Below are 23,131 nucleotides of genomic sequence, written 5' to 3'. Positions count from 1 at the left end.
CATTTTACCCAAAAAAACAAAGGATAAAAAATGGAAAATAAAAAATAAAAAATAAAATATTTGGAGATGCGGGGTATCGAACCCCGTACCTCTCGCATGCAAAGCGAGCGCTCTACCGTTTGAGCTACATCCCCATGCAAGGGTAAACTGCTTTTTTTTATTTTTGAACACTAAACAAATTAGCGTCCTGCCCCATGTCCATCTTTATTTATTTTAACAAGGAAAGGGGAATGTTTGTGCGGTTTCTTGATTAAACTATTGGATTAGATACACACGAACGCGTAGATAACTTAATTAAATCTTAAGTAAGTTTGGTTTCTTTATATTTGCTTCTTTCTTACAAAAAAAATCAAGTTGTAATTTAATATGAAACTATTTGGAAATGAATATTACATAACCGGCCCTACTTTTAATTGAATTGGAGAAATCAACTTAATGCAATGCAATACATAAAAATTATCTCATGATATTACATTACCGATAAATAAATAAATTATAATAATAATAATGGCAGTGGTTTAATTACCTGGTATAGGCAGGTAATTTCCGTCATAGTATTTTATAAGGAATCTACCATACATTTATGATAGGTGTAGGATGATGGAGATTGATAATAAAGAAATTTATATTTCAATTCTTATTAGTACAAAATAATAACACATATGGGTTGGTTTAATAATGGTAAGATTAGAAATAAAGTTAATTATGTCAATTTGACCGTATGAAATTTGTTTTTTGAGCCGTTGAATTGATTGAATAAGCATCATGTGGAGTGGACTATAAGTGCAATACACAATAAAACTAAGTAAACTGAAATTTTTCATAGCAATCTTACAAATTAAACCTTTGACATTGTATTTCTATGTTTCGATAGAATGTTTTTTTACATTAAGCAAAAGTTACGTGTGATAGTCACCGTTTTAAATATTTATATATTAAGTCAACTAGTAAACTTTAATCCCAATCAATATTTGACTTTTTTTTTTCAAATTAAAAAAATAGTTTAAAAAATCCTATGATCTTATATTTGTAAATATTTTTCTAACTTAAAAAATTTATTCTTTGACAAATTTATAAATCTTGATTAGATAAACATTTTTCAGACTCCTATACATGTCAAAAATATTCACTTGCTTGCTTATGTTTCTTTGCCATCTTTAAAACAGCAAAAATATACACATAATTGCTTGCTTGGTTATGGTTGACATTTGACAATCACCCGATAACTTCTAGAAAACAAAAAGTCATAATACAGTTTGACTGTTAAGAGATTTTCAATGGGGTGTATCGAGGATAACCATTTTTTTTATTTTAATGACTCAATATTCAAGTTCATTGATCTGATTAATCCGAATTCACGCTAGGCAGACCTATAAAGGAGGGCAAAATGTCTCCTATTTCCCAAATATTTACATGGATTTCATATCCAGAATGACCTTTAATGAATTTGATCGAATCTCAATTTTAAATAACACGTAAAGATTAATCTATTAATATTAGATTACATTTAACCGTTTAAGTTAAGTTTTTCTTGGTTTATTTTTTAATAAAAGCATATTTTTCAATAAAAGAAAAGGTAATAATACAGTTTAATTAAAAAGTGAAAAAATTAATTTAAAGGACCCATATGAAACTATTTCTCTTTCCTTATTTTATTAGTTGTAAAGTGATATCAAAACCCAGATTTTAAGCATTATGTGATTTACTAAATATGTGTATTTCTCTAATATTATTGTTAAGGATAAATTATTAATTCACGATGGAATGAAAAGACAAATATACTAATGTGAACATCCTTATAATTATACTGCTAATTATAGTAATAGTATTAATTAAAAAAGAATAGGTGTATCGATATCTCTCGCAGATATTAAAGAAACCTATTAGATTTTGTAAATTAAGAATTAATTTCCTAAAATCGAATCTTTTGAATGGTTTTGAGTTGCCTAATCGTGAAATTAATTAGAGAATAATAATCTTTACTTCCTTATACGTCAATAACAAAATCTTCGGTCAACTCAAATCCAAAATATATACTCAGGAAAATAGGGTTTATTGAAAAATTAAAATTGATGAATATGGGAACAGAAAAATAAGTTATTTCTTAATAAATGTGTTTACTGTTAAAATAGTTGATATAATTAACTTACATGTTACAAGTTACAACAACTTAGGAACAAGGAGTGGGAGAGGAATTAATATACGTTAGCTAAATCCCTCACCATTTATTTATTACAACATAGTATTTAATAATTGTAAGAGCATATCAGTTAACGACATTGCAAACTCGTCGTATTTCTCCTTGAGTACCAGTTAAAGGGTTTATATTTCCCATCTTGACCATGGCAGCTGCAAAATCCGACGCGAATGTTAATGGGTTTGCAACGTATTCGTTAACAATGGTATCTGTAGATCCGCCGCTAAAAAGTATCTGATCTGATTGAAGAAGGCCTTGTTTAGCAACAAGATTCTTGTAGTAGTTGTTATCAAGAGCTTCAGGCGTCACTGAATCAAGCGATGCAAGGTTTGTGTCTCCGGTACCATTTGATGGGCATGGAAGATCTTCTCTTAGACTTCTGGCGAACTCAGGATCAATGTCGCTTGCGTTGCTATTAACCCTGTCACGGAACGTGAAACATTGTGCTTTCCCAATCGTATGTGCTCCTATATAAATGACATTAGGTAAGCATTTTCCTCGTATAATGTCATCAACAAGTACCCAATTGAAACTAAATTTAAAACTTGTCGTTCGAGCATAAACCTGAAAGGGCAACCATATCTCTTGCACTTAGATTGTTTTTAGCGAACAAATCAGTCAATTGTTGGAGAGAATCTGTAAATCGGGGTAAGTTCTGATTAGCTAAATCTCGACTTGCAGTGAGGGAGTCTTTTCTTCCAAGTTTCACAGGCCATGTTGGTCCACCAGCCTACATTTTATATAAATGTATAAATGATCAGAACTAGTTTTTTGGCAAATTTATAAGCTTTATAAGGCACTTACAGCAACCGAAGCATCACGAGCAGCTATTGCTACAATATCAGCACAAGAAACAACTCCAGGACATAACCTCTCCAATTGAGACTTGATGTTGTTAATGACATCATATCCTCTGATAGAATTTACATTGAAGAATGAAGTTTTTTCGCCAATCATCGAGGGCGTGTCGTCCAGCAAGATTGAAGCATCACAGCCCTGAAATTACATTACAACATCGATCCATAAAATAATTATATTTTTCTAGAGACAAATATTTATTAAAACAAAGTTATTTACTTGGACAAAGCAATCATGAAAATGAAGGCGAATAAGGGACGCAGCCATTCTTGGATCATCATGGACTGCTTGATTAACTGCGAAACTTATATTAGCAAGTGCGATAGGACACGTTAACAAATAGAAGATTTCATTAGAAAGTAGCGCTTGACTTGGCAAGCTTGAGAAAATCATTATCAAAGAGATGGTGCAAACCATGCAAGAAAAAGATAAACGAGAAGCCATTTTTTTTCCCTTTTGGTTAAGGTGTATATATCTTAATGTATAACACAAAGCTGATGTATAGAACTCAAAAGAGTGTATGTATTGAACCAATTAGAAAGGAACTAAGAGAAGGGAATGAAGAATGACAAGCCTCGTATCCTATTTATAGGGCCCTGTCCCAAAATGTTGTGACCTGTACCCCATGTGTTCGTCTCATATTAATATTCTTTGAGAGATCTCATAATTTCCGGGTCTTTCTTTCATTAATGCTGTTGATCTTGGACTTTTTTTTTGTTGGCCAACAAGCATTATCTTTCATATGATGAATATATATAAAATACATTTTATTTGCAACTAAATATCGTCTTAAATTTTATTTTTAATACTATAGTTATACTATGTAGTTTTTTACTTAAATTTTTTATTTTAAAGAAAAAAAGAACTTTTATTTTCCTGAATTAAGTTTATTTTACTTTCTGACCTCATTATCATTTAAGAATGCATGAAATGGGGGTATGTATTAATTGAATTTGAATTTTATTTTATTATTAAAGTAAAAAATTTCATCATTTGCAAATTCTATTAAATTTTTAGTAGATTCCAAGAAAAAAAATCGTAAAATCAAAGTTTTTTTTTTAGAAAATTATACAAAATCTGACAGTTGTAAGCAAGTTGTAGTTGTTTGAATTCCGTGTTTCTGAATTTCGATTGCGTATCCCTCGATGAAAAACCAAAGTTGGGCAAAAAAATAAAATACAAGAGAGGCTCAAAGATCACATTTGTGAGTCTCTCCTGCTCCTTGCTTTGTCACGTTCTGGTCATATATATATCTGTTACTCGTATAAATGAATTCAATGGTTAAAAATGCATATTATTATTCGAGAAAAAAAAATGTCGCAGAGAGCTAAATATGCGTTTAAAACTATTTTTCGTACAAGCTAGTTGGTGCATGGATTTACGTATTCTCCTGCAAAAGCCAGGCTTAGGCAGTTCTTTTAAAAATTCAAATCAGAATTGTTTAAAAAAATATAAAATGAAAATCGAAGTCAGAATGGTGGGTTGTGCGTTTGACATATTCATGTGCTTAACTGTTATTTATTTATTTATTCTTTCTTGTTTTAAATATGAAGTTCGATTTCTTTTTCATTTTAAATTTTTCTTGTTTTTTTCTTTAAAATCTGGTTTTTTATTTTTATAATCGTTGGCTTCTAGAGATAGGTGAGGGTCTTATATGAAGGAATTTAGACTTGAATCCACTTTCATAATGTTTATTTCACCCATTTCATGTGGAAATACTGAATCCTTTGATTAATTGTTAAATCTTTGAATTTCTAGCCGCACCATTATTTTAAGCTTAAAATTACTCTAATTGCCATTTGAAAATTTAATTTAATTTAATTTAATTACAAAAAGAAAGATATAATGATGGTAAATTTTATTATTTCATAAAAAAAACAGCAAAAGCATCTATGTTTCACAATTGACATGGATAATTTAACAATACAATTGAACAAGCGGGATATTGTCTGAGAGAGGATTAAATCTTGCTCAAGCTACATATATTTATGCTTATTCTCCCACTATATTTTTATTGTTGCGAAGTACCATAAGAACAAATTAATAATCAAGAAAACAATCGAGCATTAATCAGTGATGAGATCAATTAAACTACGTTGCAGAACTGTCCTATTCGCCCCTGATTACCAGTTTTGGGGCTAAAATCTCCCATTTTCACCATGGCAGCTGCAAAATCTTTTCTGAAAATAGAACCATCTTTAATGTACTCATTAACAATGGCGTCTGTAGATTCACCACTGAAAAGCACTTGATCCGATTGAAGAAGGCCCTTTCTTTCGACAAGATTCTTGAAATAGTTGTTATCAAAGCCGTTGGGAGTTACTTGATCAAGCGGCGCAAGGTTTTCATTTCCTGAGCCATCAGCTGGGCATGGAAGGTCTTCTCTCAGACTTCTAGCAAATTCAGGATCAATACTTTCATTGCTATTAACCCTTGCACGAAAGCTGAAACATCTTGATTGCCCAATTGTATGTGCTCCTGTATGCATGCATATATCCATACCCCAAATGAAATCTTAGCCATCTAATTATATATATAAAAGGAATCTACAGGTAAACTAAATAAATTGACACAAACCTGAAAGGGCAACCAGATCTCTTTCAGTTAAACCTTTAGTCCTGATGAACAAATCACGCAGCTTTTGCAGAGAATCTGTAAAGCGAGGAAGATTATCATTAGCAAGGTCTACGCTTGCATTAGTAGCATCTCTTCTTCCAAGCTTCACTGGCCAAGTTGGTCCTCCAATCTATATTCCATACATATATATAGAGATCACATTATTAAATATATTGATGAAAGCTAATTACAAAAATTAATAAAGAGAATAAATAAAGATACTTACAGCAACAGATGCATCGCGAGCAGCAACAGCAAGAATGTCAGCGCAAGAAACAGTTCTAGAGCACCGAGTCTCTAAATCTGCCTTAATATTTTCAATGATATTAAATCCTCTAGCAGAATTGATATTGTTGATCCCATTTTTCTCGCCCATCATTGTAGGTGTATCGTCCAACATGATTGAGGCATCACAACCCTGCAATATTATATGAAAACTATAATTATATTAATGATCATCAATATCATAACATGGTTAAATTTATGTATGAACATAATTAAACATTACTTGAACAAAACAATCATGGAAATGGAGGCGAATTAGAGAAGCAGCCATTCTTGGCTCACGAGAGACGGCTGTCCTAATAGCTCCCCTTATAGTATTAAGGGCAGCAGGACAACTCGTGTCATAGAATGTTTTATCAGAAAGTTGAGCTTTACAAGGCAAACCGGACAAAACCAACAGTAGTATTGTCAGAACCATACAATTACCAGAAAACAATGGATAAGCCATATTTTCCTTTTTGTGTTCTTCAAATAGCAGAAAGCAAATTGAGAGAAAAGAGTTTATATATATTGAACTAGTGAGTAGTTTAAGAGAGGAATTAAGGAGCTGGATGAAGAATAAGGAAAGGCTTCGTGCCCTATTTATAGGGTCGGATCCCTAAATGTTATGACTTTTCTCCAAGGGATATTGTCATAGTTTATATATTTACATGAACTTTCTTGGTGTTTTTTGTAATAATCTATTTGACTTCTAATTTTTAATCATGAATTTAGAAAATGTTAGGCCAAAATACATAAACTCACTCATATATTTTACATAAAAAAATTTTATTTACTCTCAAGTTTTACATTAATCCATTAAATACCTTAATTTATAAAATTGTACCTAGCTACTAAACACTTCGACTTATAAAATTATTCTGTTGAACTCTCCAATTTATAAAATTAGATGAATTAAATACTTATTAAATAATTAAAACATGTAAAATTATTGTTACAAAAGTTATACTAACTACATATCAAATTAATATTTTACACATAAAAACCAAAAATATATTAAAAAATTATTATTGTTAGTGTTAAGTGTACAATGTTGCCAAAATTCACAACTTCAAGGCCTAATAAGTCTTCCACAAATTTTAGTGTGCCACAAGATTTTTTTTTCTAGAAAATACAAGAGTGAATTTATGCATTTAGCCAAAAATATTATGTGCTAGTTAATATTTGGTGTTTGAATTTCTAGCAATTTTTATTTATTCTTTTTTATTTATACACATATTTTCTCGCTCTTTTAATTAAAAATCTGACCTTACACATAAAATTTACCTACTAATATTAACTTTATTGACATATTCTTTTGTGAAACTCAAGGTCTTGGCAGATTAAATAAAGAAGAAACATATATGACGGTTGAGAGATTCCCCCAGCTGCTTGTGTTTACACCTTAGTCTGCTGTGCTATGTGAAGATAATAATCACATTTCGAGAATAACTTTCAAGTGCTAAGAATGTTCAAAGTCAGAACCTTAATATGGTTTTTTTTTTTTTTTTTTTTTTTTTTTGTGTGTATTTGGATAGTTTTGACCATTATGCGTTTACCTACCTAAGAATGTTCAATGTTACTTTATTTAATAAAATTTTTGTCTTTTTTAAAGGAAATAATCAACTTTTATTACCTTAAATTATCAGGAATTAATAGTATTAATAATAAAATATAAGAGGAGGCAGACCAAACTCTAACAACATCAATTGGTAACAAAAAGTTCAATTTTATAATTGGACGAGTATCCCAAACTCAAAAACGATTGATGTACGTTGACACTTTAAAAATTTTCAATTTAAACATAAATTTAGGATTATTTTATTTGGGTTAATTTTCTATTGGAAAAAAATTGAAAAAGAAAAGGCACATGGGCTAGGTTGAGAGCAGAAAGGCCCATGTCAAGCGGGCTTTTATACAGCATAATATTCTACGGTGTCCCGCCCGTATGCAATTATTGTCTTTTTTTTTTTTTTCACATTTATTAATTTGACAATTGGGACCAAATTTAACACACATAAAGAATCAACTCTATCCAAAAAAAAAAAAAAAATGATTACACGAATAATATGATGTAAATATTTGAAAATAACAAATTAAGAAATTCAAGAAAATACTGTCAACACTTGAACTCCAATTAATAATCCACAAACAAAATATTAATTATTAACAACATTGCAAAGCCTTCGAATCTCTCCTTGTGAACCAGTTAAGGGGTCAATATCTCCCATTTTCACCATAGCAGCAGCAAAATCAGAATTAAAAACTGAAGAACTTTTACTATATTCATTTACAATATTGTCTGTAGAACCACCATTAAAAAGTCCTTGATCCGACTGAAGAAGACCCTTTCTTTGCATTAGATTTTTGAAGTAGTTGTTGTCAAATGAATTGGGTGTCAACAAGTCAAGCGCTGCAAGATTTCCATCTCCGTTGCCATTGTTAGCAGGACATCGCCTTCTTTGGGTGCTTGCAAATCCTGCATCTATATCACTTGCATTGTTGAATATCCTTCCGCGGAAGGTAAAGCATCTTGCTTGCCCTATTGTATGTGCTCCTGTATCACAAACAATTCTATAGCAACTAAGCACAAGTAAGTGAATGTGTTAAAGCTAATGATAATTACAGCAACAGATGCGTCGCAAGCTGCTACTGCAACGATATCAGCACAAGAAACAAGTCCAGGACATATACGCTCCACCTGAGCCTTTGCATTATCAATGACTTGGAATCCTCTGACAAAATTGTTATTATTTCGAGCAAATTTTTCACCAGAAATTGATGGTGTATCATCCATCAATATCGAACCATCACAACCCTGCAGTGTAAAAGTATCTAACAATTAGTTCACAATTCTCCACTTAATTATATTTCAAATGGATTAATATTACCTGAACTAAGCAATCATGAAAATGAAGGCGAATTAGAGATGCAGCCATTCTACGTTCACGCGAGACAGCAGTTCTAATAGCTGATCTAATAGAGCTAAGTGCATCAGGACATGTATTGTCATAACTTAGAAGAAAGCTGCGCTTGACTGCATGGTAAGCTTGAGAAACTAACCATAAAAGGTAATGCAAAAATCATGCAAGTGTTAGAAGAAAAACACAAGCCATTCTGAATTATATGAAAAGAGTGAGAGAAAAGAGATTGAATATATGAAATGAAGATTTCAGGCAGAGGATGAAGAAAGAAAGACAAGCATTTAATTCCATTTATAGTGCCCTGTCCCTAAATATTTAGAAACCTTTTCATTGTAGGACTGCTTCAAAAAAGTGGTGGTTAGCTCGCTTTAATGCTAGTGTTGAAACAATGAAATTTCTGGGTTTTGCTTTTTATTTATTGGTATTGGTAATAGGTCAATTGATTTATAATAGAATAAATCAAAGAAATTTTGAAATGGAATCTCACTCCTCTTTAATTTTTATATACAAATTATTCTTTTCGGGTGCAGAACACATTTAGACACAGAAAGTTAGGATATACCTGGTGAAGTGCAGGTACTTACTTTGTCATTTGAGACTTTTGAATTTTGACCATATCTCATATAATGCCTGGAAAAATAATATTCAATAGATGGCTTCCATATTCTTTTCTATTTTAACCTTTGAAAACAACAGTACAAATATGTTTTATCCTGTGCGATCTGAAATAACACTACAAGCTACACAACATGGGGTAACCCTCCCCTTAATTCACTAAATTGGTAAAAACAACTGCAGTGGAAAGCACTCGAACTCTAGACCTCTCACTTCTCACACAAATGAGAAGACCAACCAGATTATCAATTGATTGGCCTTTAACATTGACTTTGATATCCATTAATTAATACAATGAAATGACCTATTTGATATGATAATGCAGCCATTAATATCGGGGAAAATAGTTAACTCTTTTATTTTTTTTCATATATTTAATATGATTATCTTGCATGAATGACTTCCCCTTTTCTAAAGGGAGATAATATGATATATTTTTTAAATTTTTAGAGAAGCGAATTTTGTAGCTGATATATATATATTCCATAGCATCATCCAAAGCTTAATAAGGAAAGTATATATATATATATATATATATATATATATATATATATAGGGAAAATTATTATTTCGTCCCTGAGGTTTTACATAATTATTTAAGTAGTCCTCGACATTTATACATATATCTATAACGTCCTTGAGATTTATCACCGTCATATTAATTGGTTATTCCGTCAAAAAAATACATTTTTTCCGTTAATTTTGAGAGGAAAAGATGAAATTATCCTTTAGAAAAATAATTATTTCGTCCTTGAGGTTTGCCATAATTATTAAGTAGTCCCTGACATTTATACAAATATTTATAACGTCTCTGAGGTTTACTTCCGTCATATTAATTGGTCCTTCCATAAAAAAAAATACACTTTTTCGGTTAATTTTGAGCGGAAAAGACGAAATTATCCTTTATAAGTTTTCATTGACATTATTGTCGATCCCTTTCATTTAAAATACCTGAAACTCAAATTTTCACAATTTTCCTCAACCCAACGCGGTCTTCATTGCCACCACCGTGTCTCTGTCAAGTATCATCTCCATAATCAGATCACCAACAAAACTAAAAGGAAAAATAATTATTTCGTCGCTGAGGTTTGCCATAATTATTTAAGTAGTCCCTGCCATTTATATAAATATTTATAATGTCCATGAGGTTCCTTTCGTCATATTACTTGGTCCTTTCGTCCACAAAATACACTTTTTGCTATTAATTTTTAATAGAATGACCAAACTACCCTAAATAATCTAATCAAGGAGAGAGAGATAAATGGATGAAGGGTGATGATGGCTTAATTGAGTTTGGATGTTGGGTTTTAGTTTTGGTAGTGATCTGATTATGGAGATGATAGTTTTCATTAACACGGTGGTGGCAATAAAGACCGCGTTGGATTGAGGAAAATGGTGAAAATGTGAGTTTCATGTATTTTAGAGGAACGGGATTAATAATAATGTCAATGAAAACTTATAAAGGATAATTTCGTCTTTTCTACTCAAAATTAAAGGGAAAAATGTATTTTTTTATGGAAGGACCAATTAATATGAGAGAAGTAAACCTCAGAGACGTTATAAATTTGTATAAATGTAGAGGACTACTTAATAATTATGACAAACCTCAGGGACGAAATAATTATTTTTTCAAAGAATAATTTCGTCTTTTCTTCTCAAAATTAACGGAAAAAATGTATTTTTTTTTACGGAAGGACCAATTAATATGACGGTGGCAAACCTCAGGGACGTTATAAATATATATATAAATATCGAGGACTATTTAAACAATTATGTAAAACCTTAAGGACATAATAATAATTTTCCCATATATATATCATAAACATTTGGTAGTGGCTGAACAGAATTACAAAATTCTCACAAAACAAGTTGATAAAAGTGCTCTAAATATTACTTGAAGAAATCCATCTTGCTCAGGCTTTTTTCCCACGATATATTTTTATAGCATACAACATTTATGACACTGTAATAAAAACAAATATTGATAGCAAAATGAATTAGTTAACGACACGGCATAGTCTGCGAATCTGTCCTTGAGAACCAGTTAAAGGTTCAATATCTCCCATCCTTACCATAGCAGAAGCAAAATCAGAACTGAAAGTTGAAGGGCTGCTACTATACTCATTAACAATACTGTCTGTCGATCCGCCACTGAAAAGGACCTGATCTGAATGAAGAAGACCTTTTCTTTGAAGAAGATTTCTAAAGTAGTTGTTGTCAAAAGAATTTGGTGTCACCAAATCGAGCGGTGCAAGATTTCCATTCCCTGTGTTGGGATCAGCCGGACATCGGCGTCTTCTAATAGTAGCAAAGCCAGCATCAATATCACTTCCATTACTGTAAATCCTATTGCGGAAAGTTAGACATTGAGCTTGGCCAATTGTATGAGCTCCTGTGTAATAATCAAATCTTATATTAGCCATAGTTATATACAACATGGCAAGCCAAAGACAAAACTGCGCTTGAGGTAGAACACAAACCTGAAAGAGCAACCATATCTCTTTCACTTAATCCTTTATTGCGGAATTGTGAAATGAGACTCTCAAGAGAAGCTGTAAAGCTAGGAAGGTTGGCATTAGCCAGTGTTCGACTAGCAGTGGTAGAGTCTCTTCTTCCAAGTTTCACTGTCCATGATGGTCCACCGACCTGATTTATATATATATATATATATTAGGTAGAAACATATCAGTGAATGATAAATTTAGACAAATTCATTGAAGGTCAATATCGAAAAAGAAAGAACTGAAATGAGAAACCAAATTTTAAAATCAAATTAAAGAGTATGTATGAGAAACTATTACTCACAGCAACAGAAGCGTCGCGAGCTGCTACGGCTAGAATATCAGCACAAGAAACAATTCCAGGACATACACTCTCCACCTGAGCCTTGGCATCATCAATGACTTCATATCCTCTGGCAGAATTGTTATTACCGCCTGCAGTTTTCTCACCAGTAATGGAGGCTGTATCGTCCAGCAAGATTGAACCATCACAACCCTGCAATATTATATAATTAAAATAATTAATTATAACAACTCTTTTTACGATATTAATTGGCAAGAACTAACACACACAATCATTAGAATTCTTCATAATATATATATATACCTGAACAAAACAATCATGGAAGTGAAGGCGAATGAGAGAGGCAGCCATTCTACGCTCACGATAGACAGCTCTTCTAATAGCAGTACGAATAGTAGTTAATGCATCAGGACATGTGTTGTCATAAAAATCTGGACAAAGCTGTGCTTGACATGAGAAAATAATTGTCATCAAAACCATGCAAGTCATAGGAAAACGAAAAGCAGAAGCCATTTTTAATTTTTTATTTGTGTTCTGATGACTGGTATCAGAAAATAAGATAGTGGATGATGCAGAGCACAAGCCTCGACCCCCCTATTTATAATGTTGTGCGTCAAAAATAATTTTTATGACATTGTCTTTAAAGGCAGCTATAACAGTAATGTAGGTACAAGGTAAGGTAGCCATTAATATGGAGATGAGATGGGACACAGCTATACCCTATCAAGCATGAAACTTTTTTCTTCAGCCTTTTTTTTACTAGATTAATCAGAGTTTTAGAAACGTAATCCACTCTCCTAGTGGCTCTTTTGGATTCTTTTGTGTGCTTACTTTTCTTACACAGTAGTAAAATAGCATCTTGACGTAGAAAATTTACGGTTGCATGGGAAGGTACTAGCATCTACTTAATCATGATCCCTCTTGACATAGTCACGTGCTCACTGAATTAAGCCTATCGTTTAGAAAAATCAACATTTTTGGGAGTTTCCTGTATATATCTGTATGTCTAATGTCTATCTTTGGTCCTTAATTATATGGGCCAATGTTTATGAAAATGGCAAGTTGCTTCCAACTTTGAACTAACTCATTAATTAATAATATTATTAGCTACAGAAAGACCCTAACAATGCAATAGCTAATTGAATGAAGTGAATTGAAATATAATAATTGAATTAAAATGACATTCTTTTGTGTTGTTTGTGATAACATAAAATTCACCATGTGATTTAATTGGTTTTATGGATTAGAAATCTTACTGCGTCACGTAATTTATCTAGTTGAAATTATAAGCAAACAACAATTTAACGTTCAAGATTTCACAGATAAAAAAAAAAAAAAAAAAAAAAAAAAAAAAGAACAAAGACAATTTAACGTTCAAGGTGTAAAACACAAGTTTGATCGGTCAAAATACATTCATTCAAATCAGGTCATACTCATACCCAATAGTGAATATTTTTATTCTCTTTAATCAGGTCATACATTCATTCAATTTATTAAGTTCTAGTAGTGCTATATAACAAGATTAAATAATTAAAAGAATTTTTCATTGGGAGAAATTAAATCAATTTTTAATTTTATGTAGTTTTTATTAAATAATATACTACCTCTGTTCCATGATACTCGTTATATTTGAGAAAATAATTTATTCCAAAATACTTATCACCTTTATGGTTTCAAGGAATAATGAATTTTTTTTCATGTTTACCCTTTGTATATGACTAATAATTATTATTTCAATTTAATAGTTTTCTTAGAGAATTAGTATTAAATTAAAGGTAATATAGTTAATTTATTCAATAATTTATTATGACTTAGACAAATTTAATGATTTTTTTAAGAGACTTGAAATTCCAAATGTAACAATATTATGGAACAAAGGTAGTAATTAAGTAGTACGCACACTTAAGAATATTATAAGTCTTAGCCCTCTGTTAAAATCTAATTACTACCTCTGCTCCATAATATTTATCACATTTGAAAAAATAGTTTTTTCCAAAATACTTGTCACATTTGTAGTTTCAAAGAATAATAAATTTTTTTTTCATGTTTATCTTTTATATATGACCGATAATTATTACTTAAATTTAATGATTTTCTTAGAGAATTAGTTTTAAATTAAGGATAATATCATTAATTTATTATAACTTAGATAAATTTAATAATTTTCTTAAGGAACGTAAAATTTCAAATGTGATAAATATTATGTAACAGATGCAGTAATAAAACTAATCTTAATCATATTGGTCGTTATCAACATCTAAATTAGAATGGAGATTATTCAATTGATTTAAGAATATTAATATGATTCTTTTTTTTTTTCTTAACAAAAAATTTTATTTTGTAAGCAGTGCATATTATGAAGCACATGTCAGGCTTGGAGCCCGTTTCGTTTTGGAAAGCCTTAGGCTTTGGGCTTCCGCTTTTCTAAAAGGACAAAAGGCCCACAACGCAAACGACACCATTTCGTCATTCTTTTTGCTCTACTGGGGTTTTTCGCTAGCGTTAAATTGAAGGCTTGGTGGTTTAGGGTTTCTGAGACCCAGCACCAGCAGAGCGGCGACGCCATCATCATCGTCATCTTTCTTTCGCCATGGTTCTCAAGTACGCTTTCTCTCTATCTCTTACTCGCAGCAATTTCTCTTTGTATTTTAATGCACATTAACTGAATATCTCATAGATTGGATGCTGAATCCTTCGTGTTCATTTCTCCAATTATGTAAATGCTGAATCTCTGTATTTTAGTTGTTTTAGGCATTAGTATCAGATAATGTAGTTAAAAATTACGAAGATTTCTTATTTAATTTTGTATTTCAGTGAGCTTCACATTATTATTTGTTTGATTCGTGTTTTTTTTTTCTCATGTGGATTCGAACTTTAAATCTTTTTTTTAAAGGATCTTTAAGCCCCAAAATCCACGGACTTGAGCGGAAAAAGTTATCAACTTTAGAAATAAACTGAACTTTACCCTCAGTTGTAGATGTTGTTGGTTCTTCTATATTTATACAGGGTACATTACAAGTTTGTTGCTTATTATATTTATATATAGCAAGCTGTGTCTTCTTCAGCATCCTTCTCTTGCTAAAGGCATCCTCAGTTATGGTTTTATATTTCTGTTGTCAAGTTTTATAGGTCCAATTTAATATTTGGTTATGGTTATTGCATATTAGGACTGAGCTTTGCCGCTTCAGTGGTGCCAAGATTTACCCTGGCAAGGGTATCAGATTTATTCGATCTGATTCTCAGGTGATCAATTTTGCAACTTTGTTCTTTTTTTCAATTATAGTTATCTTTCAATTGTTTTTTTTCTTCATTGCATGTTAATTGACTAAATATTGTATTTGACCTGTGATTGGTGAAGGTTTTCCTCTTTGCCAATTCAAAATGCAAGAGGTATTTCCACAACCGCCTGAAGCCTTCAAAGCTTACTTGGACAGCCATGTACAGGAAACAACACAAGAAGGTATTGGCTACTTGAAATGCTCTATCTCTCTCTGCTTCACTTGATGTTAAATTATGTGTATCTCTTGTTTGTAGGACATTTCTGCTGAGGCTGTTAAGAAGAAGCGCAGAACCACCAAGAAGCCATACTCACGGTCTATTGTTGGTGCCACCTTGGAAGTGATACAGAAGAGGAGAACTGAGAAGCCAGAGGTTCGAGATGCTGCTCGTGAAGCTGCTTTGCGGTATGCTGTTTCTTTTCTTTCTTTTTTTTTTTTTTTTTTTCATATGATTTGCTATGCAGTTCTTAATTGAAGTAGTTTGCTTGGATATGCATTGTGAAGCTACTTGTGCCTTATAATTACATTTACATATATTGACTAGTTGCCATTTTCAGTGAAATCAAGGAGAGGATCAAGAAAACCAAGGATGAGAAAAAGGCAAAGAAAGCTGAGGTGATGGCCAAGACACAGAAGACCCAAGGCAAGAGCAATGTGGGCAAGGGTGCTGCACCGAAGGGACCCAAGCTTGGTGGTGGCGGCGGAAAGCGATGATTTCCTTAAATCTTTAATTTCCTCGTCATTAAGTAGCTTAAAGAATTCAAAATTTTTCATTTCCTTATTCATGTATGGATACTTTATTGATCTTGTAGTCCAACCTTTCGTGATTTTTTTCTGATGATGTTGTGTTGGGAGAATTACTTCTGCTATTTATTTCAAAGTTCTTTTTGAGTGATGACTTGTGGTCTTGATAACCTTACTGAACAAAATTGAAATATTCCTAATCTTGTAAGTGGGAATTGAGATGGAATTTTAGTTTTGCTCAGATGGATTCTTCAGTATTCACCTTGCTCTGGCTCTTCGAGTCGTAGGCTTAGTTGGGCTTTTGCAATTGCGAGATTGTTGTTTTACTTGTGAGTTGTGACTTCCGGTTTCTATTGCAGAAAAAAAAAGAAAGCTTTCCCTCTTTCATTTTCACTTTGAACATTTTTTTGCACATATGTTTTTTCTCGAATATCTTTGATATTTCTACAAATGGCTGTGGTTTTATCACCTTGGTGGATTTCAGCTCTCTTTGTACAGAGGACATGGTCTCACTGTTTTTCATTCAGTCTAGGAATGTAAAAATTTTACTCAATAGCAAGAGACTAGTCTTAATGATTTTTTTAAGAGAATGAAATATTAATTATTAATATTAATTATTTACTATAATCAATCAAACTTTCATGATTTTACAAAATTAAAAACTGAACTACAGATCTACCTATACACCAATGGGACCTCGTTAATTAAGCACTTAAAAATTATGTTTTTTTTTTTTCTTTTTCGTTCTTTTCTTCCCCAGTTATAAGGTTTGGGATGAAAAAATTCATGTTAATTAAAAATGATGATTTTATGCAGTTTTCATGAAGTAACACATTAAGAAAAGCCATTCGCATCAACAAGGTGTCGTGGTGTAGTTGGTTATCACGTCAGTCTAACACACTGAAGGTCTCCGGTTCGAGTCCGGGCGACGCCAAAAAGATACAGAATCATTTTGGTGGTTTTTATTTTTGCCCGCAGAAGACAGCAAAGCGTGTATGATATTTATCCATTTTATGTTTGTGGCCACAAGAAGAGGAGGTTGAGGGTGATCGCATGATTTTATGGTCCACCATACATTGTATCAATCGTTGTCAGATTGAGAAAGAGAGAGTAGCTTCTAAGACATAAGAAGTGGATTTGAATTACCTAACAACCAAAAACCAAAAGCAGTCAGCTAGCTGCCAACTCACAACCAAAGCAATCAAAAACCAAATACACATAAATTGCAAAGCTGCTACTTGCTTTTCACACGCACTCTTCTTCAAATATACTACACGTTCTGACCCTTCCCATTCTACCTTTTCTGCTTTCACACGCAAAACAAACTCCAACCCACTATATATATTCCACCGCGTTCCACTTCCCTTCCTTTCTGTTTCATTACTCGCTCCCAAATGTCCTCCATTTCTCACTCTGTATCTATCCTTCATTAAGTTTATAATCATCTGGTCTAAGTATTAGTATTACTATCAAGTTTATGAATTAACAAGAGAAAAAATAAATATTTTATGTCATTTACGTTGAGTTGACTTTGCAGTTGTCCATGGAAAATAGATACTTCTGAAGTTAAGAAAAAATTGACTACGCCAAAACAACGTCATTTATGTTGAAATGTTGCAAGATTATCGTACGAATACAGCAAGTTGTGACTTGTTTGTTTAGAGTGTGATCAAATCATTTAATGCCATAACTCATACCTAAACACTAAACAAGATTTCTTCCCAACCCAACCCATAAAACAAATTATTTTCATAAAAAACAGACTAAAAAGGATGCATTTGTTAAAGTGGGAGCCATTTCCATTTTCGTAAAGATTATTATACAAGTTTGATCCCAAAAAATATATTTATAAAGAGAATAAAAAATTTTTTCGCTTTACAGTTTCAAAAAATTAACTACTCCTAATTTTATTAAAATGAAAAGGAACAGAGAGTATCATCACTTTCTAATTAGCATAACTCTCAAAATATTAATCAACTTTTTACTAAAGAATGAGAGGCTCATCATCATGGACAAAAGAAGACAAGAAGTAATTATGTCATCCGAGGGGAAAAAGATCAGTCTTTAAGAAGAATTAATACATTTTTAGTCACTTTATGTAAATGCGTGAAGTGTGTTAAAAGGCACAAAAACTTCCTTTAATATGAAATGCAATGAACAAAATAAAACCAAAGGACACAAATGTACTCAACTTCCATTTTTATGCTTTTCCAATCTCTCAACACTTTTTATTGTTTTTAAGTATTCCTTTATATATATATATATATATATTTCCCTTTGTTCTACATGTAGATATGTGATAAAACCGTGTTGACCAAGTTCTTGATTTGGTTAGTTTTAGCTTGAGTTTCTATATTATAGCTAAGACTTGAACGATTGATAAGTTCATTGATTGAAGGAAAAGATCCAATGGCAAATGAGATCATCATATATTGATTTAAGGAAAATAGGTTTAAAAGTAGTTCTTACACTATCTATCATTTCAATGGTGAAGTAGTTTTCATCTCCATTGTTAAGTCTTTAACTATAGATTACAAGGTCTCCTTCTCACCTTTCCAAATTTCCAACTTAACCATTTAAATGTTTGTACCAATCCCATTAATTGCCATATACTAAGGAATTCTTATTAGTTATGAACTTCTCATCCTTATAAATACAAAAAATCTAGCTTTTTTGAATTTGCATACATGTGGTATATGAGTGGTCCTATTCCTATAAACCAAGTGAATTCATAAAATATTGTTATTGATTTATTATTTCTTTTTAGTGAATAATTGATAATACTTTCGTTACAATAAAAAATTTATTTTGAATTGGTTTGTTGTATAGAGTCGATTCATATACTTAATATAGACAAGTGTTTCCATTTTAAATCACCTCTCAACACAAATTAACCCTAAAAATCTATTTATCACAAATTAGCAACCCAAATAAGAATTTAGGATGTGCTTTATTAGTATATTTTTGGGTTAAGCGTACTTGACTACTTAATGCATTAATAAAAACAAAGGGTATATAAGTAATTGTGATCATATTTTTCTTATCACATTCTCAACGTAATAGACCCACCAACAGCAAGCCACGTAGAGTGAGAACAACAACACATGGACCATAAGTTTATTGCAACATGGACCATAAGGAGAAAGAAAACAAAGAGAACAGACACAGGAACTTTTCTTCCTTCGCCTTTGTTTTTGATTTCCTTCACCAGCTCCCTTACAAGTCACTTCTTAATTCTTCCAACTCCAACACGTATAAAATCTCTTTTTGATTCCTTCACTCTCCAGAAAAATTGTTAGTTCATTTCTCATATCTAGAGATAAGAGAGAGATAGAGAGAGAGAATGGCAAGTGGTGATCTAGAGAGAGGGACAAAGAACAGAGGATACAACAATAATAACCGCTTTTACTATGTTGAAACCGCGGATAAGCAATGGACATCATGGCTGATTCCTATGTTTGTTGTTGCTAATGTTGCTGTGTTCATTGTTACGATGTATGTCAACAATTGTCCCAAAAACAATCTGGGTTTTGAAGGTAGTTGCGTGGCTAGGTTCCTTGGCAGGCTTTCGTTTCAGCCTTTGAAAGAGAACCCTTTATTTGGTCCATCTTCTTCTACGTGAGTTTGAAATGCTTTTGGCTTATATTCTAAATTTTGTGGATTTTATTCGGTCTGATGTGGGTTTTTGATTGATATATTTTTTTCGATTATTTTGATTGAGTATATGCTACTGATAGTTCTTCAAGTTATTGTCTTTTCCTTTAGTTGCAATTGGCTTGAGATAATGGGGTCCTCTGTTTGTCGTTAGACTCCCCTCCTTTTCCCTTGTATGGATTGATTTGCGGTTTCTTGTTGTTCTCCACCTATTTTGGTGCTTGATGTATTAATCATGTTATTTAGTTAACTAGTTTATCAAATTCTATAGGGGTTATGTGTAGAATAATCTATTTCAAGATTATGCTGAAAAAGGTTGTCCTTTATACTGCTCTTGTTTTGTTGGTTATGGGTAATCTTCTGCTTTTTCATAACTTTTCGAGTAATTCGCAAAATTGAATATTGGTTTTCTGTTGAGCTTGTGCAATTTAATTATTGTTTGGATAGACCATGATTTGCTTAAATCGAATCATTGAGAATCGTCTGGCAATTGAAAATCTATTTGTGGACGGTTTAATATTGTGGAGCACTTCAGTTTCCATCTCTAAGCAATAAATAACATACAGTTGTGCTGAGCTCATAGGAAACCTATATTTGGATAAGCTATAAGAACTCGACTAAAGCTGAATTGTTTTCCGCTAATACTTTTTCCAGTTTTATACTATTTACTTCTGTGATTATGAGAAGCTCTTTTCTCTTGTTAACTATTGCAATTCTTCTTGCCATTTACATCTTGTGGAGGTAATTAAAGATCAATTGCATGAAATAGGAGGTTGATGTAGAAAATGATTGGCAAATGACAATACCATATTTCTGATATATTTCTTTCATTTCACACACCATGTATTTTGATAATAGTTTGCTTTGAGACATAATATGAATCTAACTGGAAGCTTTATATTTTAGACAAATATATGTTCTGCTTGTTATACTCAATTTGCTTCTATCTTCTGGTTCCCTTCATAATCATTGATACCATAACTTATATTCTGATTTTAAGCTTAATACTTTTTATATTGTCTAGATTGGAGAAAATGGGAGCCCTGAAGTGGAACAAGGTCGTGCATGGACATCAAGGATGGAGACTCATCACTTGTGTGTGGTTGCATGCAGGTGTTATTCATCTCCTCGCAAATATGCTTAGTTTGGTCTTTATTGGGATTCGCCTGGAACAACAATTTGGATTTGGTAAATGTTCCTTCCCTCTAATTTTCATATTGAATTTTTTTTCATCCCCTTTTTTGCTCTCATTTTGTCCCTTCGATTTTATTTTACTACATCTCTCTCTTTATATATATACATAAATAAAAAAAGTGGCTGCAAATGATATGTTACATAATTTTTGGGATGTCAAAATCTGAAATCTTGACAGTTTCATGTTTGCTTTTGCTATGACTCTTTGAGCATCAAATCAGCCTACCTAGAAAATGAAGTTCCGAGAGGTGTTTGTGCATTCAAATTTTATTATCGTCTTTAAATGCACACATTCTTACGTGTGTTTTTGGACCATATTCTTGCAGTGCGAGTTGGGACACTCTACCTATTATCAGGATTTGGAGGAAGCATATTGTCTTCCCTTTTTATTCAGCAGAACATTTCTGTTGGTGCCTCTGGTGCTTTGTTTGGTCTTCTTGGAGCAATGTTATCAGAGCTTCTTACTAACTGGACAATCTATAGTAACAAGGTCTGTTACTAATCCTTAGTTTATTTGCTTATGAAATTTTTGGAGTATAAGAGTTTAGTAACTTTAAGGTTTTTAATAAAATTGGATAAACTGTGTTCCTGTATAATTGAACCAGGAAACAAGCCAACACAAAAGGCAGTGCCTGGTAAATGTGTATTTTTGGCTTTTAAATAGCAATACACTAAGATCACCAGTTTGAGACTGCTTTATAAAAATTGCTAGTACTGTAGTTCACTTGCGTCAGTTGTTGAAACTGATGCGTGTGTCTTTATTGTCATAAAGATTTGTTTTCCATTGAGAAAAAATGTGATCAAATAATTGGTTAGGCACATGATATATGACTGTTTTATCTTTTCTTGCTCTTGCAGATTGCAGCTTTATTCACTCTTGTCATCATCATTGCCATTAACTTGGCTGTTGGAATTCTTCCACATGTTGACAACTTTGCACATATTGGAGGTTTCTTGACTGGTTTTCTCCTGGGTTTTGTCATATTACTTCGTCCTCAGTTTGGGTGGTATGAAAGCCGAAATCTTCCCGCTGAAGCTCGTGTAAAATCTAGGCACACGGCTTACCAATACGTGTTGTTACTGGTTGCTGTGGCTTTACTTATTGTTGGGTAAGTTGTCAAAATGAGAACTTAATTCTCATGACATAAAAATGACTGACCTAGATAAATGTGATAAATATCAGCCCATTGAAATCTTATGAAATTGCTCAAGTGACTTGATTTAGGCCTCATTCAACAAAATCACCTGTTAGTTGTCTTACTAACTGTAAGCTGTTTTACTTGTGTTTTATCAAATATTAAAAGGAGTAATGTTTCATAATCCGTTTTCTCAAACTCGAAACATTATTTTAAATGCCGTCAAACACTATACCTAATAGAGGGGTAGTGATTTGAGCTTACTCAAAACACTAAACACTGTTGTTAAAAGTTGGCTTTAATGCAAGTGAAGTTGTTACATACTAGTGTTACTTTGTTTTTTTTTTTTTTTGTGTGTTGTTTTTAAATGCAAATTATATGTATGTGCCAAGTGGCACGGTTGGAGATGCTAATTCCAAGTTTCCATTTTTATATATTTCAGTTTTACAGTGGGATTGGTGATGCTATTCAGAGGAGAGAATGGAAATAAACACTGCAGTTGGTGCCATTACCTAAGCTGTGTGCCTACATCAAAATGGAAATGTGATAACTGATGTGAATTTGTCACCTTTTTTTTCTTGGATAATTTATGGGAACCTTGTTAAGATTTCATTTTCTGTTACCTTTTCTTTGATTTCTATTTATTTTCATTTGTTCATTTGTTTTGATTGCCTTTTACACTTGTACATGAATAGTGGTATATGGTACTGAGCATTATTTTGGATTAAATAGAGTAATGTTACATACAGATGTTTTGTCATTGTATTCATACTTTGCAGTTATGACATTGCCATCTCAAAAGCTAATTTTTGCACCTATTTCTTAGCTCTTGGGCTGATGCTTGCT

General features: G+C 32.1%; 6 protein-coding genes, 2 non-coding genes and 1 pseudogene across 9 annotated transcripts in view; 3 read left to right on the top strand and 6 right to left on the bottom strand.

Annotated features, from left to right (window-relative positions):
* LOC149497224 (lignin-forming anionic peroxidase-like) overlaps positions 1–581 on the bottom strand; it is a 1,023-nt gene extending 442 nt beyond the window's left edge. The window contains exon 1 of the mRNA XM_089720019.1: positions 527–581. Within this exon, the coding sequence (XP_089576145.1) occupies positions 527–581 (55 nt within the window). The remainder of the gene's footprint in view (positions 1–526) is intronic.
* On the bottom strand, positions 62–134 carry TRNAA-UGC (transfer RNA alanine (anticodon UGC)). Its single transcript has one exon. It is a non-coding gene; the product is annotated as a tRNA-Ala (tRNA).
* Positions 582–2,151: 1,570 nt separating the features above from the next.
* On the bottom strand, positions 2,152–3,499 carry LOC105645863 (lignin-forming anionic peroxidase-like). The gene is made up of 4 exons (XM_012231590.4): positions 3,275–3,499; positions 3,002–3,193; positions 2,762–2,927; positions 2,152–2,664 (listed from the first exon to the last, which is right to left on the bottom strand). Exons 1-4 carry the CDS (start codon positions 3,497–3,499, stop codon positions 2,267–2,269), a joined length of 981 nt encoding a protein of 326 aa, XP_012086980.1. The 3' UTR covers positions 2,152–2,266.
* Positions 3,500–4,924: 1,425 nt separating this feature from the next.
* Positions 4,925–6,488, bottom strand: LOC105645864 (lignin-forming anionic peroxidase). The gene is made up of 4 exons (XM_012231591.4): positions 6,180–6,488; positions 5,898–6,089; positions 5,633–5,801; positions 4,925–5,533 (listed from the first exon to the last, which is right to left on the bottom strand). Exons 1-4 carry the CDS (start codon positions 6,402–6,404, stop codon positions 5,142–5,144), a joined length of 978 nt encoding a protein of 325 aa, XP_012086981.1. The 5' UTR covers positions 6,405–6,488; the 3' UTR covers positions 4,925–5,141.
* Positions 6,489–8,002: 1,514 nt separating this feature from the next.
* Positions 8,003–9,152, bottom strand: LOC105646060 (lignin-forming anionic peroxidase-like; annotated as a pseudogene). Its single transcript, XR_016320499.1, has 2 exons — positions 8,827–9,152; positions 8,003–8,753 (listed from the first exon to the last, which is right to left on the bottom strand). The product of XR_016320499.1 is annotated as a lignin-forming anionic peroxidase-like (transcript).
* Positions 9,153–11,261: 2,109 nt separating this feature from the next.
* LOC105645866 (lignin-forming anionic peroxidase) lies at positions 11,262–12,860 on the bottom strand. The gene is made up of 4 exons (XM_089720365.1): positions 12,583–12,860; positions 12,280–12,471; positions 11,955–12,120; positions 11,262–11,866 (listed from the first exon to the last, which is right to left on the bottom strand). The coding sequence occupies exons 1-4, from the start codon at positions 12,790–12,792 to the stop codon at positions 11,472–11,474; spliced, it is 963 nt and encodes a 320-aa protein (XP_089576491.1). The 5' UTR covers positions 12,793–12,860; the 3' UTR covers positions 11,262–11,471.
* A 1,878-nt stretch (positions 12,861–14,738) lies between these two features.
* Positions 14,739–16,452, top strand: LOC105645865 (large ribosomal subunit protein eL24). Its single transcript, XM_012231593.4, has 5 exons — positions 14,739–14,880; positions 15,447–15,522; positions 15,638–15,739; positions 15,814–15,962; positions 16,115–16,452. The coding sequence occupies exons 1-5, from the start codon at positions 14,870–14,872 to the stop codon at positions 16,269–16,271; spliced, it is 495 nt and encodes a 164-aa protein (XP_012086983.1). The 5' UTR covers positions 14,739–14,869; the 3' UTR covers positions 16,272–16,452.
* A 709-nt stretch (positions 16,453–17,161) lies between these two features.
* Positions 17,162–17,235, top strand: TRNAV-AAC (transfer RNA valine (anticodon AAC)). The gene has a single exon. It is a non-coding gene; the product is annotated as a tRNA-Val (tRNA).
* A 2,197-nt stretch (positions 17,236–19,432) lies between these two features.
* On the top strand, positions 19,433–23,050 carry LOC105645867 (RHOMBOID-like protein 2). The gene is made up of 5 exons (XM_012231595.4): positions 19,433–19,919; positions 20,980–21,143; positions 21,476–21,639; positions 22,008–22,258; positions 22,728–23,050. The coding sequence occupies exons 1-5, from the start codon at positions 19,645–19,647 to the stop codon at positions 22,837–22,839; spliced, it is 966 nt and encodes a 321-aa protein (XP_012086985.1). The 5' UTR covers positions 19,433–19,644; the 3' UTR covers positions 22,840–23,050.
* Positions 23,051–23,131: the final 81 nt, after the last annotated feature.

Source organism: Jatropha curcas, chromosome 4 (assembly GCF_041381405.1).
Source record: "Jatropha curcas cultivar XTBG-Jc1 chromosome 4, XTBG_Jcur_1.0, whole genome shotgun sequence".
Taxonomy (NCBI): Eukaryota; Viridiplantae; Streptophyta; class Magnoliopsida; order Malpighiales; family Euphorbiaceae; genus Jatropha; species Jatropha curcas.
This window is presented reverse-complemented; position numbering and strand designations above follow the sequence as displayed.